The following is a 19,676-nucleotide window of genomic DNA, read 5'->3' as shown; positions in this document are numbered from 1 at the left end:
AATTAGTTGATAATTTTCTTATGTTTGTGAATCAATACAAATTGATTGATTGTTTAAGTCATTTATATATTTATATATATATATTAAAAAAAAATTTTTAAAAACCCCAAATATTCTTTGGTCCCAGCTTGTCAAACATAAATATTTGCTGCCTTTCTGTTTTTATGTCACCGTGAATTAGATATCTTTAGATTCTGACATGTTGGTCTGTCAGGGCATTGAAGACATGGTGATGGATGTTGTTCATTATTCAATAAAATTCAATGAATTAACCTATAATGCTTCACTGATAAAACATAACTGATAAAGGATGAATATGATCTAAATAAAATGTTTAATTCCTGGAAAATAAACTGAATCTTTGGTTTGGTTTGCTTATATTTACTTTGATTTAAGCATATAAGAGCAGTCTGCTGTCATTGCAACATGTGGTGACGACACTGAGCACCAGTGGCAGCTCAAAGTGGTACCGCTGTACCAGTAGTTTGTATCTTTGGGAAACACTCGGTCACACCGGCTGTTATACAGGGATCTGTGGTTATGAATAGATGTTTGTGCTTAACACGGCCGGCTCTAGCGGGATAAAGTCTCACTACTTGTTTGTGTCGGTTTGAGTCACCTGGACCATGGAGCACCAGACAGACAGATGTTTGTTCAGTTAGGCTGGGCACGCAGAGAGATGCTTAGGTAAGCAACAAGCATACGTAAGCACACACACACACACACACACACACACACACACACACACACACACACACACACACACACACACACACACACACACACACACACACACACACACACACACGGAGCGTGAATGTTTTTGCGTAAACCTGCAGTGTAACAGGAAAGGGAAAGGGAGGTCTGCTGGTCTGACCGGCCTGGAATGGGATTAGAAAGGCCAGGAGAATGTCAAGCTTTGTGGAGGTGTTGATTGCTGGTAAAACCCCTCAGATAAAGTGAATGACTCAAAATTTTGCCAAGTGTGCACTATAAAAGTAGTTCTGCAGATGTTTCACAGTGATCTCGTGTAGCTCATGTCTGCGCAATGTTCTGGTCAGGTTTGACAAACTGCCTTAAGGTAAGGTGGCTGCACGGTGGATTTTGTTAAAAAGAAAGACGAGATGTGATATTTATTTGAGGGTTGCGTATTGTACAATTTCCGATTTACATTTCTTTTTTCATTATATAACGGATCTAGGTGATAAATAAATACAGCGACAGTGTCAAAACGCAAAGTCCACAGAGAAACGCAGTGACTGTGCTGTTTGGGCTCGTAAGTTTGTTATGTCACAAATTCATGCTCATGTCTTATGTCTGCACGCAGCACTGCCCACTGTCCAACCTTTTACTTGGTAAAAAAAAAAAAACATCTATCGGTCATTCACTGAGCTAGCAAGCTGCAAGACCAAAGGCAAGGTGGCCTGGGCATGTGTCACTCAGAAAAGAGTCAGAAAATCAGAAGAAGGGGTCACTGATATTAAAGTGCCTTGAAGACGGACACAAAACAGCCTGCTCTTGGTCGAGCTGCAGAGATAAGCTAAACAGAGACGATGTAAAACTATATTGAGAGGGTTTTTAGCCATTTAAGCCACAAAAATAGCTTCTTGTGGATATCAAGATTGTAAATAAAACACCAAAAAAGTGTAAAATATGGGACCTTAAAATTAGTGTCGTCAAATCCTACTTGCTGTTTCAGACGCCTTTTGAAGATGTATCCTAAAGATTAATACTACATCTTTTCTTTTTTAATTGAAACAAATTTGTGGAATTAAAACATCTGTCTAAACAGTTTTTAGTAACTCTGCGCTTCAAAAATGCTCAGAAAGTGTAGGTAAGTCGATGTGATGTGCAGAAGCACGTAGATGCACTGTCATTTAAGTACAAAGTTAGAGCAGCTAGGGCTGTTTAATGCTTTTGGGGAAAAAAGCGGGAAAGTAGAAGTAAATCAATTCTTTACCTGAAGTTGAATTTATCTTTTGAACTGGCTCTTGCTGCTGTGTGTTTGTACAGAGTTCCCATCTGGCGCTCGTAGACACCCTGATGATGGCGTACACAGTGGAGATGGTGAGCGTGGAGAGGGTGATGTCCTGCATCAACAGGTACTCTTCAGCTGAACCCTCACACAGTGACAGACACATCCAGGAGCTGCCTTATGACACCGAGGATGCAATCACCACCTGGATCAACAAGGTACACACACACAGGAGCTCTTTTGTGTGCACACAAAACCTCGAGGATATGTGCTGCCCCCTTACAGAGAACAACAACTGTACACACATCTTTGAGCCTTTTACAAAAGTACCTTTATATTTGACACACTGTTCTTTGTTTGCCTCTGGGTTTAGGAGACATGAGAGGTACCGGGAAGTGTGTCAGGTTTCAAATCCTCCACTGCTGTTTCAAAATCAAATAAGTTTGCGCGCAGAATTTGATGAAAGCCTTAAGAGGAGAGTAGTTAAGTGTCTGTTATTGCATCTGGTTTACAGATTATTTAGTCAGTTGAAGTTGCTTTTACTGACTATGAAGAGATGTTTGAAGAGACATATAAATTAGAAACACCCATCTCAAAAGAAAATGTACTTTGTTTAAAATAAAGAAACATGATTTCATCATACTGTCTTATCCTCGATTATAATCCATTCTGACGAAGCGTGTGCTTCCTGCTGGGTTTTCCAGGCCAAAGGCAGGAAGATACTCACGAACAAGGTTAATTTACTGACACGCACACATTAAAAAACACGGGGGATTGTCTGTCTGTGTAGCCCCAAGACACATAGCAGGGCATTGGCTGGGAATAGCCGATGTGATCCTCAGGCCAAAACGTTACATCAGTGTTTGTACAGATTCTTTGAAGACAGAACAAGCAGTAATCAGAAAAAGCAGACAGGGTTTTGTGAGAAGAAATACTATCATTAGAGTCATATTTGAAGTTCTTTGCACATTGTGTTTGAGTCGGAAGTCGGCTGAGTGCTATATACAGTGTTACATTACAGGAATGTTTAGCATCAGTGGTTCATTGGTAGAGGTGGTGGTGAAAAGTTTTTTTTTCTATGTGTTATAGTTTCTCCCTTCTTCAGCTCAGACTCACTATTCAGCCTCAGTGTGCACCAAATGTTTGTGTGAAATTTGACCCAGAGCTCTCTCTCTGTCTCCACATTTTTTTCTCACTCTATCTTTCTCTCTGTCAAGGTGAATGAACACCTGAGGGACATCCTGGTAGAAGAGCAGAAGTTGAGAGAGGCTTCCCTCCAAGAGTCAAACACCACAACACAGAAAGTAAGAACACACACACAGACCAACTAAATAATGGGGTGTTTAAAGGGGTCGTTCAACATTTTTGAATAACATGCTCAATCACCCTCTTGCAGAGAGTTTGAAAATGTACCACTCTAATGTCTGTGCTCTAAATATAAAACGACAACCAGCGACTATATATCTCTAATTCTGAAAAATGAAGCCAATGGAGAAATGCCTTAAAGTGCAATACCACTGAGGACCATCAGGGGGTGAGAAAAGCGGTATGTTTGGGGGCGCGTCTTTTTCCGCTATAGTTGAGCAGGCGTGGTGTCTAGGGATGAGACATGATTATAGAATATTCAAATAGTCGTGAAAATACAAAGAAAATCGATGAGTATATGCTACTATTGTTCTTCCTTATATCCCCTGTTTTCACCGGTGTCTGGTTGTAATGCGTTACTCCCATCAGAGGGTGGCGGTATGCACCAAAAGGTTGTCTGCCAGACACCATTAAACAACATAAGGAGAAGAAAAACATTGCTGTCAGGCTCCTGAGCCCTGCAAGATTAGATGCTACAGTGCGAACACCAGAAACAGTGCGAATAGTTGATTAATAATCGAATAGTTCAGAGCGAAATTCAAATAGTATTTTTGCTTGTAGTGTCCTCGGGTTCCCGATCAGATCAAGTCAGATCCACCGCTCGATCCTCCTCAGCTCCAAATATGGTCACTTGTGCCTCCAAAACAAACAAGATGGTGACAACCAAAATACCATCTTGGGGCTTTAAAATGACAGTTGACAAACGAATGGGTGACATCACAGTGGGTTACCACTTGGCTATAACCAGCTGCCTGTTAACTTGGAAACAGGGGGAAAGAGCTAGCCTGGCCCAGTCCAAAGGTAACAACATTTTCCTATCAGTACCTTTAAAACACACAAATTAACATGTAGTAAAACTCTGATCTTCTGATTTAAGTACCTGTTTGCTCCCAGCATTTTCTAAGCTAACCCTCTCCAGCTGTATACTTAGCACACAGGGTGAAATAGATCTTCTCATCTGACTTTCAGCAAGACAGTAAATAAGCATATTGCCTAAAATGGTGAACTATTCCTTTAAGACAGAGCAACAAGTAAAACATGACTAGTACTTCATCTAATTTGCTTTTATTTTGAGTAGTATTCGTCTCTAATCAAGTTAATATTAATGGATTTTAAACTCGTACTCGAAGGCATCTGTCCATCCTCACGAGACACATGCAGGCACACATACGGCGCAGTAAATAAAGCTCTGTAAATCAGAGGAACAGATGAGCTCAGTCCCAGACCAGCTGCAGAGAAATGTTGGCAAGAGTTGCCACACTGCTGTTAGAGGAGACAAAGACATGTGCAGGGCAGAGGAGGAGAGAGAGGGTCACAGACAGTGGAGGGGAGGGGGGGGGCAGTGAGGAGGGGTAAACACAGAAAGTGAGAAACACGACAGGACACATGGAACAGGGACCCTCAGGACATTTGTCTCTGCCACAGCAAAGTCAGCGACAGACTGACAGTGTCATCCTGTCGGCCTCGCAGTTATGTAAGGGCCGCGTGACAACGAGTCAGCATACTGGCACAAACACACAGCAGTCCATTACCATCCTCTTCTACTCACTACTCACCGGGCTTTGTCAGGCCTGTTCACTGTTCTACAACAGTGCAGGTTAAAATATGGAAAAAATAAATATTATCTCACGGCGAGTGTGTGGCTAAAATAAAATTGTGGCAAATGGGAATGGCTAGGTGTACTTTCTGAAATTAAATACCAATTCAAAGAAGTAAACACTGATTGAAACTTTTGTGTTGTCGTTTCAAAGATAACTTCAGCTGACTGGTGAGATGCTAACCTTTTGGTTTCAGGCCTGAGTCTGCAGCCTTGCAAGCAGCACCGTAAGGCACTGCTTTGTACTAAATGCACAAGATAGCAGGGCAATACGCTCTTTGATGATGCTAATATGCTGACGCTTTGCAGGTGTAACGGTTATTATATTCACTATCTTAGTTAAGCAGGCTAACACTTGCTATGAGCACTGAAGATAACAGCTGAGGGACAGAAATGTCCGCCTGATGATGGAGAGAAAGGTCAGAGGACCTTCAAAATCACTAGGATTCATCCTCCGGGAAACAATAATGTCTTTACAAGATCTGATCAGTGATCAGGAGTGAATTTAGTGAATGATTTAGGAAATGACATCATAATGACTCATGAGAAAAGTTGACACTTTTCGAATATGAGTCTATTGGGGTAAGAGGCTAATTGGAGCCAACCCCCAGTGGACCTCAGTGGTATTGCACGTCTGCAATGGTCTAACTTTTCTGACCTGGAGACGACGTCCATTTTTATACACAGTCCATGATTTCACCTCTCTATTCTGAAGAGTTCAAGATTCAAACTTAGTAGTGACTCACTCCGGACATGACATGTAGGCTACAAAATTTCATGTTATGACAATTCACCAGATGGTTGCTGACATATTTCAGTCCGGTGCATTGACCAACAAACTGATGTTGCCTTCCATAAAGCCACATGGCAAGCATGGCTGAAAACACGTAATCACAGATTAAACGGTTTCCAAACAACAGGTAAAATGGCTGAAAATGGTGAGTGTGTCTATGTTCTCTCATACAAAGCTGCAGGATGTGATGAGTGGCTTATAGAGAGCTTTTATCTGCTGTGGGAGTGTCTTGGCAAATTTTCTCCTTCTCACTGTCTCACTGTTTTTGTGTTAGTACAGTGAGAGAGATCACTGCCTTACAGCAATTGCTCTGGAAGCTGATAACACAAATGGGGCGTGTGACCTATCCTGCACTGACTCACATCGAGCGCACAGGCTCAGGCTTTGTCAAAGGCAACTCGTTACAACAAGGCAAGAGGACACAGTCTTTCAAAGACTGAGAAAAACTAGCTGGATGTTCGGTGTCAGTCAGCTGCTTTCCTGCTCAATGCTCCATCATGCAGCTCTTTTTCTGCATTGTCAGCCTCAACAGAAGTCTATTCACTGATTAGGACATACTGAGAGGAGATAATTTCACACACATGTGCCTCTGAAAACACAAACACTAATGGATGTCCACAAGACTCTTCTCAGTAATTCTCATCTATTCTGGGACTGTGAAAAGTCTTTAACTGTGGTCATATGACTAAGTACTCTGCATTTTTGAGTGTGAATACTGAGAATGTTTGTGCCTAACATACTGTCAGTGCTTACACATAAGACTGAGTGGAAAGATAGAAAACACACATGGTGAATAATTATATGAGAATCAGGATCTTCTGTAGTTCATAAATCTGGTCCTATTTGTAGTTCTATCAACGGTTAAGTTAAAGGTCAGGGTTCCCCAACCAGTAGCTCGTGAGTATGTATGTGCTGAGTAGTAATTTGTTATTATTCACACAAAAGCAGCTTATTCAGCTGGTTTGGTGGCGCTCAGCTACGTGAATAAATGTTATTGTGTCGGACACTTTCCATTTGTCAAAGTAGCCCTCAGAGTAAAAAAGGTTGGAGACCCGAGTTCTAGGTCCTGTTTTTTGAGTGTTTATTAGTTTTACAACATTTCTCATAAACCTTTCAGAGGATTTCAATAAATCTGGTGGAATGTTCGAATGTAGGCCAACAAACGAGAGATTAGCTTTTCGTGCGGACTCTGTTGTGAAATCTTTGGACTAGGAAGGTTACATACAGTATGTACTTTGTGTAATTCTTGAATTTTTAGCAATACCAGTGACACCAAAGATGGAAATTCAATGGATTGAATGAAATGTTGTACAAACATTCCTAGTTCCCAGAGGATGAAACACATTGACTTTGATGATGCCATGACTTTTAATCTGGCACCATCATCAGGTCAGTATCGTCCCATACTTTGGTGGCCAAATGTGATATTTCTTTTTAGCCCTCAGCTGGTCATTGTGTTTAGAGCTAAGTAGCAAATGTTATGTTATGTCTGTTGATGTTTGGTACAAATTATGATTTCTTTGTCTCATAAAATAGTTAAGCACCGTATGTGCCAAAGGTCTTTTGTTCAGGTACACTACATGAAGGTTCACCATCACTATCTCTAGAAAGTGGTAGGCGTATTGATGCAGAGGAAAGACGTGTGTTTATTTACTTCAGTCAAATGACCCTGATTTTTCAGACGTGAATCTTCGGAGGAGAAGCTTTTGTGTCAGATTTTAGTTTTAGAGCATGGCAGACGAGGACATTCTTTCCAGTGGTATTACACAGGGTTTTTTTATATATTAAATTGTTATCTGAAAACTTGTTTGACCACTACAAATATGGTCCATGTGATGTGGGCACCTGTAGGAGCATGACACAACTAAACAACAGCTACAACTCCAGCAAATGCAGCCCATGATAGTCTGTCAATATGTATTTTGATGCAGATTGAAATCTTCTGAAAGAAGGAGGATTATGTAGCTTTTGCCCTTTAAGAGTTCTTTCCAGTGTTTAGAGAGAGTTTGTCCCCCAGTCAAACCAATAGTAGCAAAACCTTTTCCGTGCTGTTGGCCTAATGCCTAACCCACTCTCTCTTGTTGTTGTCCAATCATCATCATCCACCATCAAGTCTCCTAGCAAATGGTACTGGAGATTAGTGCCTGTAAGTCCATCCACTCTGATGAGCACCCGCCCCCCCCCTCAATCATGCTTCCCCCCCAGTCATGCTTCACCCCAGTTGCCTTGTGTGTTATTGCATGTGGCCCTGAGCCCCATCGTAGTTTGGTCAGAAACCACTAACCCCTCCAACCTGACCCCTGTCCCTACATACTTCAGAATAAGACTAAAAAAACTTGTTCAGACTGTAGGCGAATCAGATCATCACCAACCTATATGCCTGGGTTGCTGTGGTAACAATACACGCGCAGTTGCGCTGGTGACGTGGCTTTCCAACACAGAAGCTGCTGGCACAGAGTGGCAGAAGACAGTTTATTTTGGCTTCTGCCAATGGACAATGGATTGTCTTTTTTCTCCATTGCGCCAAAATCGACGCTCTCTAATAGCGCTCTGCTAACGGTAGCATCGATTCTGCTCACTCTACACTCTGAAAATAACATTGTCATTGTCTGTCGCTTTGCGAGTGACACAAGAAATCAGATCTGAGCCAGCAAAGCGTCCGGACTAAGACCCATCTGTAGGAATCCGAATGCAATCACATTTCAAACCACTGTCAGGGTAGCAAACTCTACCTTTAGACCTGAGTGCAGTCCAGTGGCATGATCACATGAACACAAGATGTTCTACTGAAAAACACAACTGAACCTAATGACCCCCGCTCAGTATTGTCAGCTTCAGTTCTGTAGTCTGCATTGTGCTCCGACAAAGGTTTGAATTGGCTGCGTGAAAACAAAAGAGTCAAGTATTAACTGTAAGTGTTTATACAGTACAAACCAAACAGCTCTGGCTGTCAGACAGCCCGGGCTGCTGTGATTGAAGCTTCCATCGAATCTGTTGTAAAATGCAAACGTGACACAGCTCCTGAGTGTTTGTGGCCAAACTGGGAGTGCTGATGCCCTGACTATGTATGTAGTAGTATTGTCTCTGTGGTTTTAACAGGCCCAGAGAGAGACATAGAGAAAACCAGCAGATTATTATTAAAGTGTAAATCACATGCATTGTCTGCTACAGCACCACACCAGTGCCACTGTTTTCACAGTAGATGTATAATAGTACATTTAATTGCTCGCATGCATTTTGCTCCCTACTCTCCTTATAGATAACTAACCATCCCTTCCAATCACAGGCAGCAAAATTCTTATGATGATACGAGTCTTTTGGTTACATCTTTTTATTTCAATTTAAATGATAATGGTAATTCTAAAGGCAGTTCAATTAATTTAGTGGATGGTAGTGTCTGATTATTTGCACGATCAATTCAGTTGTACGCTTGAAATTAACACCCTGATGTGTCATTAGTAAGCGCATGCACATGAACGACTGTCTGCAGATGTTGCTGCGTTTGCACCGATAATCACAGAGGCAAGTGTACATATCCAACCTGATGACACATATAAGTGACGTCTTTGTGCCGTTGCCATGGTTTCAGGCTCGCTACAGGAGGGAGCATGCCCAAAGGAGCGCTCCGTCGCTCCCCCTGCTGGACAACCTGCTGAAGGACAACACAGACGGCTGCGCCCTGACTGCCCTGCTGCACTTCTACTGCGCACAGGCCGTCAGACTAGAAGGTGGGGTCGGTTACTACACCCGCTCGGTTCTCACTGGCTGCACGGCCTTTTATTTGATCTACTACAAAAAGGAAACATACAAGACCAAAGTCAGTTCAGTCACGCTTCTAAGAAAGTAAAGAATGGCACACAGTAAGCTAGCCACAGTGATTTTTAGTCTCAGCCGGACAGCACAAAGGACACTGTCATCTGCTCTCACTGCTGCTGTCACTACCACAAAACATTTGAATAATCCCCTTGAAACAAAGAGATTATTTATCCTCCATTAGCCCTTGTTTTCTGATGTTTTTGTTATTTGCAAAGTAATACCATTGTTCAGCATTATGCGGAGGGGAAAGGGTTTTCCAGGCACCAGTGGCCTAAACTCTCAGCCTGATCCTGAACTACAACATATTCAACAGATTATGTGCCCTGTTTGCATTTTCTATATTTACTGTTAATGGTATAAATAGAGGATTATGTCGAGTATGATGACTCAAGCAAGAAACTGCGAGGGTCTGATTCAGGGCAGATATGAAGAGGGAGGAAAAGAGAAACAAAGACTTGTTTCCTCCCTGCTTGCCTCCACTGTCATTTCTGAAAATTCCTTGTCCTCCTATCTGGTTGGTCACGAGGGGTGTGTTATGAAGAACCGTTAGAGGAGTAGCTGGCTGCTATTTCAAAGATAAACAACTCTTGTGTGGATGCTTGGAGACTCTTGGGATTGAATGTAGTTCACAGGGAGCTGACACACATGTGAACCAGATGTGAAAGCGAGCTTGCCTTACCAAAGGTTTCTCGCTGGCAGCTTGACATGGGCCTCCTTACAGTTACTTTAGAGTATAAACATCCCGATGATTCATCTTGAAGGAGTTTAAGACAGCTTGAAAACTTGTGTCATGGTTTGTTTCGAGGTTCCTGAGCGATTCAAATCGGCTACTGCATATGGTACAAATTCTAGCTGGAAAAGTGGGTTCATTTCTTTCACAGTTACTCTTCTTTTTTTTTAAACACAAACTAAGTCTTATCTTTCCTTTTCTTCCTGTCTGGCCTCTGCTGTTACCCCTCCCCTCCCTCTTGTGTGTGTGACCCCTCCCTTGGCTGAGCAGATATCTGCCTCAAAGAGACTATGTCTCTGGCTGACAGTCTGTACAACCTCCAGCTGGTGCAGGAGTTTTGCAGGAACAACCTGAACCACTGTTGCCACTTCAGCCTGGAGGACATGCTCTACGCACATGCATCCATAAAGGTAGGGAAGCAAGTGTTCAAATATTCAAAGAACTTTATGTAAACGATGTGGAAAGTGCTGTTTTTATGAAGAAAGAGTGGGGGGAAAAAAGGGGTATTTTTGGGGGAATAGCAGAAGAGGGAGGGTGGGAATTACATAGAGGTAAAAATGAGTCACGCAAGGAAAAGTTGAATAATGTGAGTGTGTGTGTGTGTGTGTAGGCTTGGCTCTCACTGGGACTGTTTTTATGAGTGTGTGTGTGTGTGTAGGCTTGGCTCTCACTGGGACTGTTTTTGTGTGTGTGTGTGTGTGTGTGTGTGTGTGTGTGTGTGTGTGTGTGTGTGTGTGTGTGTGTGTGTGTGTGTGTAGGCTTGGCTCTCACTGGGACTGTTTTTGTGTGTGTGTGTGTGTGTGTGTGTGTGTGTGTGTGTGTGTGTGTGTGTGTGTGTGTGTGTGTGTGTGTGTGTGTGTGTGTGTGTGTGTGTGTGTGTGTAGGCTTGGCTCTCACTGGGACTGTTTTTATGAGTGTGCATGCATGTTAGAGACATAAAGATCACCGACTACTGCTTTGCTGCTAGAAAATACTGTGTGTGTATATATATATATATATTACATCAGTCATTGTGTATGTACACCGAGTCCAAACCGACTCCTCACTCAGACAGAGGGCAGATTCTGCTCAGAAGAGATTCACAATCCTGAGCCGTCTCTGCCTGCCTCTCTTGTTCTCCTCCCTCCACATCACTTCAAAAACAAAACACGTGAATTGTCACCGATAAGACAACTGCTGATTCACTCAGTCCACAGACAGAGATCGCCCCATTTCACACACATTTGTTTCTGATTAAAAAAAGAGCAGGAGCTCTTTCTAGCTCTATGCCCCGTAGCTGTCAAGGGCAGCAGAGCCAATGTGGGTAAACAGTATGCGGAGAGCGTGGGTAGAAGCATTCGGATTCAAGTCACGGTCAGAGCTGACAGGGACTTTCCATTCTTCAAAACAACACAGCAGACAGCTTTCATATTTGTGCATTCTTTGCTCTGTGTTTCTCTCCTCACTCTAGTGGTCTTGTGAGCATGTATCAATTCAGTTAATACATCACATTAAGACAAATGTTGTCTAATGTTATTTAGCAGCTCACTCTGCTGCGCCTATAAAGATCCGTAGTGAGGAAATGCAGTTTAGAGGAGCAGAAATCACAGCCTTGTCCTTGTTAGAGAGGAAATAAACTGGTCTGTGCTGACCAAATGGTTTCTATCAGATAAAACCATCTGCACAGACCTCCTGAGCTTCTCTGTTTATTACATTAATTCATTTATCACCGATGTGGGTTACTCACTCCATACTTTGTGCATCCATCTGTACACGTGACATATTTAAACTAAACTCCAGATGGTGTTTTTTGGCAGTGTCTTAGACAATGAAACATGCATAGATATTCAAGTTCATGTGCACACACCCATGAGCCAGTTACCTAGCAACAGTTGGCTGGCCGTGACCTCATTGATCTGTCAAAATGCTGTATAATATTGCGATTGTACCTCCTCTAGCACCTTCACAGAGAGACATGAGGTGAGAAGGAGATGTGACTGTAAAAAGCCAGATGTTGTAAATAACTACATGTATGACTGCGACATTAAACAAAGGTGTGTGTGGTCTTGCAGAGTAACTACCTGGTGTTTATGGCTGAGCTTTTCTGGTGGTTTGAAGTGGTTAAACCCTCTTTTGTACAGCCCAGAGTCTTCGACCCAAACGGTACAGTGCAAGTTTACAAACGCATGTATGTTATGCATGTACATTTTTAACTCCAATAATGACCTCAAAGTTGTAGCAGAATATTTGGAATATGTCCTATATTTTCCTTTGCAGCCTGTGAGCTTATATCATCCTGTAGAAACATGGCTCCTGTGTCCAGTCCAGTCAAACAGAGCTTCGCAGACAGACCTTCCAGCCCAGAGAACCTCCCTGTTGAAGGTAAAAAAAAAATCTACTATGAACTGTGATACATGTGCAGGAGATGATGATTTTCAAACAACTGTCAAGGACCAACTCTACAGGTCCTTGACAGTTGTTTGTCTTGAATTCAGAGGCCCTCTAGTGGCTGATTTACAGCTGTACAGCAGCTCTCGTGTTCTTATACATTTGTTAGGAACTGTATTGAATATTTAAGTTTCTAATATTCAATTGTAGAGTGTAATTTATTAATGAAATATCTCTAAAATTAGTGGTTAAAAAGCAGAGTGAGATGCAGAAAGATCAGCTCTACAGACTAGTGGGGACCATCTCAGCCTATATTTACACACAAATCTACTGTGTTCACATAAACCCTCTTTCTGTACCCAACACTCCTGTCATGAGGTGGTGTTTACCAGGACCCAAATGCAGGCTCACAGACTTGGGTATCAGTTCCAAAATACAGTCTTTTATTTCCATAAATAAAAACAAACAAACCAAAAGGTGGCATTATCATGTCCACTTGCTTCCAGTCGGGAGGGCAACTCAACCGACAGATCCGGGGAAACACGGCTGGCAGGGCAGCCGGCAGACCAGCGGACAGGACCGCTGGAAGAAACGGAGTCAATAATCCTCCGAGTCGGGAAGGCAACTCCACCGACTGGTAACTCCGACAGGTAGCTCCGCAGGAGGAATAGAAGCCGGAGGAACGGGAACAGGACGGACGGACGGACGGGTGACTAACAAATGAACCAATAACCAGAGGAGTGCAGGGGCAGGGTACATATAGTCTGGGGAGATGCAGCACACCTGCAGGTGGTGATCAGGGGTGAGTGGCTGCATCTGCTGGGACTGGTGAGGGGCGTGGCCACGGGAGGTGAGAAGAGGAGGACGCAGAACAAGCAGACAGGGGACTGAGGGGACACAGGAGGAGAGGGGGTCGGGGGCAAAACAGAGGAAAACCGGACTCCTGACAACTCCACTGCAGCATGTGTGGTTCAATGGTGGCATAAATAAATAATAATAATAAATAACAAACTTAAACAAACTACTCTGTGTCTCTAACAGGTATAATGAAGAGATCTACCTCCATGTCCTATGTTGATGGCTGTGTTGGGACATGGCCCAAAGAAAAACGGTTAGTACATGAAATCTAACAGCCACGCTCAAACATGTCTTCATTGACCTATATTTCTTAAGTGCTCTGTTGTTTCCTAACTAAAAATACATTTCCTTCCTTCTCCAGCTCCTCCTCTCGGGGAATCTCCTTTGAGATCCCTCTCGACGGCGACCCGACGTTGCTGTCCTGTGAAGCTCCCTCCCTCCGCGGTATGACCCGCTCAGCCAGTAGCGACGGTCTTGGGTTCAAAGTTCACTATGCATCCCGAGGAGGCATGAAACGCCACCTCTCCCTCATGCCTGTCAACGTTAATGGCCAGAGCAGGCACATACCAGAGGAGGATGACGACTTCACCTCCCAAAAGCCTTTGGGGCGGAACAACGCATACTCCATCAAGAACCAAAGCAGGTAGAGTAGAGGGAAATAACCGCCCATGTCGGTCTAAAATGGCGTTATATGTCACTGAACATGAGAACATTTTACATCACATCATGATAGTGACGGTGTATTGTATTTTTGTTTGTTTGTTTAATGATATAACGACTGCTTGCGAACACAAATTTCATAGAATTTATAAAAAGAAAATTTGCTTTGTGGCTTCCAAAATCTCTATATTAAGTAAAACACTTAATATTTAGCACAGCAGTTGATGACAATCTTGGTTTTATTCTCAGTTTAATTCATTAATGTCTACGGGATGAAATAGTACCCACTACTAAGATAATACACTTTCTGCAATACTGGTGTTTTTATACCAGGTACTCATTCACCAAGTGCTAACCTTTCTTTAGTACAAGAATGTAAAAAATCTGGAAAAAAAAAATACTCAATACTTGGAATAACTTTGGTAAACGTTGGATGAGGTGTGATGTCATTTCATGTTTTTGTTAATAGTAAATTTAGAAATGTCAGAAACATGGATATTATGTATCCCTAGGTACTCCAATGGAGTCCTCCCGGAGAGCCACGGCAACCACACCGGCCACATCAGCCCATCAAGTCCTCCAAGCATTGAGGAGGCCCTGAAGATTATCCACGATACAGAAAGGCCCCACGCTAGTTTAGGCGTGGGGGACGGAGACAATGGCTTCTTTCTCCACGGTGCCAAGCCTTCAGGCCCACCAGGGGCCCAAGGTCAAGGAGACGACCTGGTCTCAGCTAAGGCACGGCTGAATGACCAAGACCCCAACTCCGGGTCCACTGAGGAAGTTGATACGGGCATCCATGTGCGGACTGAGGACATCCAGAGCTTGGATGAGGACTCCTCCTCTCTGAGAGACTATTCAGATATAGACCCAGATTGTGAGGCCATGACCCGGTCGTGTCCTCTGCCTGACAGGCCCGAGAGGGAGAGGAGCAGGGAGGAAGGATCCGAAGAGGTCAGAGACACTAAACCTGAGGGTGGACGTGGAGATGGAGGCGACAGGAGCAGCCCCTGTCCCAGTTCAGCACCCACACTCCCCAGATCAAACACAGTCAGTCCAGCCTCATCCTTTGGTGGTTCTGGGGGCGGTATGGTGCGGATGACGAGCTTTGCAGAGCAGAAGTTCAGGAAGTTAGAAGGAAGGAGCAGCGGAGGGACCACACCGGAGAGTTCGGATCTCAATGTGCCATATACACACTTACCAAAAAACATTTCTCCTCAGGTTTGTAGCTCATTTCATCACACAACTATTCTGTATTACAACTTTTGTTTTGTCTTGTTAATTTATGCCAGTGATCTTCATGCTTTTTCTTCTAGTTCTCTACACCTCCTCTGCCAATCACATCGCCCTCTCCAGTAACTCCGTCACCCAGAGACCCCTCCCACCTCATAGCCTCAGAGATGATTCAACTGAGGATGAAGCTGGAAGAGAAACGCAGAGCCATTGAAGCCCAAAAGAAGAAGGTAAACAGACGTACGGCAAGGGAGCTGGCCGGTAGTATCATTTCAAATATAAGTGTAAATATGCCGCTGCTCTCTGCGTATTTTCCAGGTTGAAGCGGCTTTCACTCGGCATCGCCAGAGAATGGGCAGAACTGCCTTTCTAAATGTAGTGAGGAGGAAAGGAGTCACAGCCCCCCTCAGCCCCAGCTCAGGAGGACCAGACATACCTTCACCAGAGCCAGTCACATCCTCAACGCAAACGAGCCAGGGCAGCATCGAGTGGGCGGAGAGGTGCAAGCCAGACGGAGCAGCTCCAAAATCACCTTGTGAGGATGGTGGCGGTGGGTAACCATCTTAAGAGTTATAATTGATACTTCAACTCCCTGTATTGTTGCTTGTTGTCGGGGGCATGACAGGGAGTGAAGAGAACAAAATATTTTTTTGGACCTAATCATACAACAAAAAGTTATTCCTCCTGTTGCGCACGAATGTAGTGCAGCTCATTAGCACACAGTAGCGCAATGGCACTTGGGTTCTCTAACGCGACAACGCACCCACTCACAGCGCATTGAAAACGGGCCGATTTCTTACTCACTATTGTAGCTCTTCAAAGCTACTGGCTGGATATGGATCCCTGCGACTTCTTTGTTACCTGAAAACTTTATACAGATTCAGATCCATGGTGAACATGTCAATGCACACACCAGTGGCCACAAAAACAAGTCAAACACAGGTGGTGATGTTGGTTATTTCCCCCTGAACTGTGCACGTCACAGTGCTGCGCTCCTTTCACACACAACAGGGACAATGTCTAAGCTTTTTGATCGCCCCTCGTACAATTTCCTTGCAGCCCAACCAACCTGTTTATGTCTGTGGTGACACAGGTGTTGCACCAGGAGAAATCGACCTCGCAGAATACACGCGCTCCATTGAGAGGCTGAACACGTCACTGGGCTTCCTGCAGACAGAGATGCAGCGTTTGGCCCAACAGCAGGAGACAATTATGGCCATGAGAGAGCAACACCAACAAGCCTGGGTCATACCACCTCCTGCTCCATCTCCACACAGGTATCACTTAATTCTAGCTACTAATAAGGTCATCGCAGAAATAATTTTACCATCATCCTGTGACTGCAAGTATTTGTGGGTATTTTTCCATACAGGCAGCTGCGCGAGCTGCGTAGCAGCAGTGTAACCGGCCGGGGATCAGGCCGAGGCTCGGTGGGGTCCTTATCCCCCATCCTGTCTTCTTCTGGCTCCCCCCGCGCGCCCAATCGTTCACCTGCCGGCCTTAAGCGACGACCAGCCTCCTTCCACGCCAGAACACCTCGAACTCCACGTCCAAACGATCTGAAGGTCACCCCCTTCAGCCGAATGCTCAACACCCCCACCTCAGTGGACAGCCTGCCCAGACTGAGGCGTTTCACCCCCAGCCAAACACAGATCAGTTCTTTTGCCTACTTGGGCCATGATGAAGGGCCCAGAGAAACCAAGAGCCAGGACGACAAGGACAACAAAGAAAACACTAAGAAGAAAGAGGAGACTGTGGCAAAAAAGAGTGCTGGCACTCCTCAGGCTCCCACGAAAGAAGCAGCCAAAGAGAAGGAATATGAGCGGCAGGAGGAGAGCGGAGAGGCGGAGCCGAAGGGAGAAGTCAAACAATCGAATAAATCAGAGGTGTTGTGTCAGCCGGTGTCTGAGGTCCAAGGGGCAACAGGCAGTCGGGTCAAAGCAGACACCCAGGACAGGAGAGACCTGGTAGAGGTGCCTCTATCTGGGCTGAAGCCTGGTGGCCGAGATCAGGAGGTGGCAGGAGGGGGACAAACAGAAGGAGAAACTTACGGAGATGACCAAAAGATTTGTTGTGGATTCTTCTTCAAGGTGAGTTGGAGCTGCAGAATGTAAACCCTCCAGTTTCTCTAAATATGATCTGATTCAAGCTGGACAAACACATCTCTAAATGGGGGAAGTGGTTAGATTGCACACAGCTGGTGCTGAAGCAATAGAAACTTCTCTTATAACTAATTCATAGTTTGAGTAGTTTTTTGAGCAAAAATGCCCAAAATTCTAGGTACCAGATTCTTAAATGCAAGTTGTTTCTGCTTTTCTTTGTTTTATATTGTTGTAAATTGAATGTTTTAGGCTTCTGGACAATTGGTCGGACAACAAAAGACACTTTAATATGTCACCTTTTTGGCGAGAAAATTGGTACGGCTAGTTTAGTCACAAAATAATTAATCTGGCTGAGACATTTCTAGGTCCAGGTCTTGACCTTCAATGTTGCACAGCAAATTATAATGTTATTAGTTGCACCTATTTTTCACAACTCTAATTGTCTGCTTTGCGAAAGGACTGTTAATGTTTTATTCCACATTTCTCACTCGGGTTTCCCACCTCCACCTTGTTTAGAACCACTGCAGTAAAACTTTAACCACAGCTGATGCACGGTTAATAATTTCTCTCATTATTAACTCAGATTATGAGCCGCAACAGGAGGAATCCCACACTGTGCGAGCCCGGAACAACATGTGCAGTGCCTGTTGAGCCACGAGCTCATCAGAGACAATACATGGGTGAATGTGGGCCCAGAAAAATGAGCCAGAACACAAAGTCAGGGTAGTTCAGAAATATAGAGCAACATCAGAGCTTGTTGACAGAAGGTACTGAATCACACATTATGCAGTGATTCATCAACTGAGTGAACCTTAATCTAAATATTTATTCTGCACATAATCTTGAGTTCCAGTTTCTATTTCTGTTTCCATCTATCAAACACCAGGATGATGTGAAAGGGGAAGAGGACATGGCAGCAAAGAAAGCAGCTCTGCTGGAGAAGAGGCTGCGGAGGGAGAAGGAGGCTCAGGAGAAAAAGCAACAACAGGAGCTGGACCAGGAGCAGCAGAGGGAGGCTGCACGGTGCGTCTCTCTACGTTGCACTGTTTCCAGATTATGCGTCGGAGCATATGTTTGCCTCATTCAATAAATCTCGTCTTGGTCTCCTCCCGCAGGTTGAAAACAGAGGAGGAGCAGCAGAAGAAGGATGAAGACAAGGCGAGGAGGGAATACATCAAGTATGAATTCATGAGGAGGAAGCAGCTCAAACTGACGGAGGGCATGGACGAAGTCATCAAGGCTCGATCTGGAAGTCTCAAGAAAAAGCCGCGGCCAAAGTCCATTCACAGAGACGTCATGGAGTCGTCTACTCCTCCTGTGAAAGCTACAGGTGAGCAACGGACCAACCGCATGCACAAACGCGAGCTGTCACTGTGCCACACACGCTGATCAATGCTTGTCCTGGCGCAGGGGTGCGTCCTCGAGGCTTCTCGGTGTCGAGCGTTTCTTTGGCGTCGCTCAATCTGGCTGACAGCTACAGAGACCAGCCGAATAATAAGAAGAACAACAGGTAAGACCCGCAGTCCTCATCTCTTCATTTTCCTTTGATTTGTGAATCACGAATGTAAGAAGCAGAAGATGAAAAACAAATATCTATCTGCACCTGTGTTTGCCAATAAAGCCATGCAACACCTCTTAAGTTCAAATACAGTTTAGTGATTGGTTTGTGTTCTCAATGTTACGCACACTCAGCTCAATTTCCAAAATGTCACAATATCAGTCCTGTATTTCCTTTATGTTACTCTCAACTAAGGCTGGGCAGTATATTGACTTTTTAACATATATTGATGTATTTTCAAATGCGGTGTAGAATGAGACAATACTGTTTATATTAATATAGTTAAATGTTTCTTCCATAGTAGAAGCTACACTCGATTGGCTCGCACTGGCTACTAGGAGCTGGCCAATTACAGGAGCTACCGATTGGGTTTTGATGGAACAAAGCTGCGTTTCAAATATACTGAGCCTTGCCTCCATCATGGCAAATAAACTACATTTATTATATGTACAGCTATCGTGAAGGAGGCAGAGGAGGTGCTTAACATAGGACATACTGTGCATGAGAGAGCAGGAGAGTGATGCATTGCTAGCTGCTATGCTAAAGCAACTAACAGACCGAAGTACCTTGTAAACAGATTAGTGAGAAAGTCACTAAAAGATGGAGAGCTCTGGGTGCTTCA

The 19,676-nt window shown here is 44.0% G+C and overlaps 1 protein-coding gene across 2 annotated transcripts in view; it reads left to right on the top strand.

The window, feature by feature from the left end:
* camsap2b (calmodulin regulated spectrin-associated protein family, member 2b) overlaps positions 1 to 19,676 on the top strand; it is a 36,305-nt gene that overhangs the window by 12,693 nt on the left and 3,936 nt on the right. For both annotated transcript variants that reach the window (XM_069706202.1, XM_069706201.1), the window contains exons 3-18: positions 2,014 to 2,193; positions 3,193 to 3,279; positions 9,320 to 9,458; positions 10,547 to 10,686; positions 12,328 to 12,418; positions 12,533 to 12,637; positions 13,685 to 13,754; positions 13,863 to 14,144; positions 14,674 to 15,382; positions 15,478 to 15,624; positions 15,713 to 15,944; positions 16,488 to 16,671; positions 16,767 to 17,484; positions 18,383 to 18,519; positions 18,612 to 18,826; positions 18,907 to 19,006. In XM_069706202.1, the coding sequence (XP_069562303.1) occupies positions 2,014 to 2,193; positions 3,193 to 3,279; positions 9,320 to 9,458; positions 10,547 to 10,686; positions 12,328 to 12,418; positions 12,533 to 12,637; positions 13,685 to 13,754; positions 13,863 to 14,144; positions 14,674 to 15,382; positions 15,478 to 15,624; positions 15,713 to 15,944; positions 16,488 to 16,671; positions 16,767 to 17,484; positions 18,383 to 18,519; positions 18,612 to 18,826; positions 18,907 to 19,006 (3,536 nt within the window). The remainder of the gene's footprint in view (positions 1 to 2,013; positions 2,194 to 3,192; positions 3,280 to 9,319; positions 9,459 to 10,546; positions 10,687 to 12,327; positions 12,419 to 12,532; positions 12,638 to 13,684; positions 13,755 to 13,862; positions 14,145 to 14,673; positions 15,383 to 15,477; positions 15,625 to 15,712; positions 15,945 to 16,487; positions 16,672 to 16,766; positions 17,485 to 18,382; positions 18,520 to 18,611; positions 18,827 to 18,906; positions 19,007 to 19,676) is intronic.

Source organism: Brachyistius frenatus, unplaced genomic scaffold (genome assembly GCF_029030835.1).
Source record: "Brachyistius frenatus isolate BFR_SWC_R1_liver_20210118 unplaced genomic scaffold, ASM2903083v1 Contig_61, whole genome shotgun sequence".
Lineage (NCBI taxonomy): Eukaryota > Metazoa > Chordata > Actinopteri > Embiotocidae > Brachyistius > Brachyistius frenatus.
Note: the sequence above shows the minus strand (reverse complement) of the source record. Positions and strands in the feature narration are given on the sequence as shown.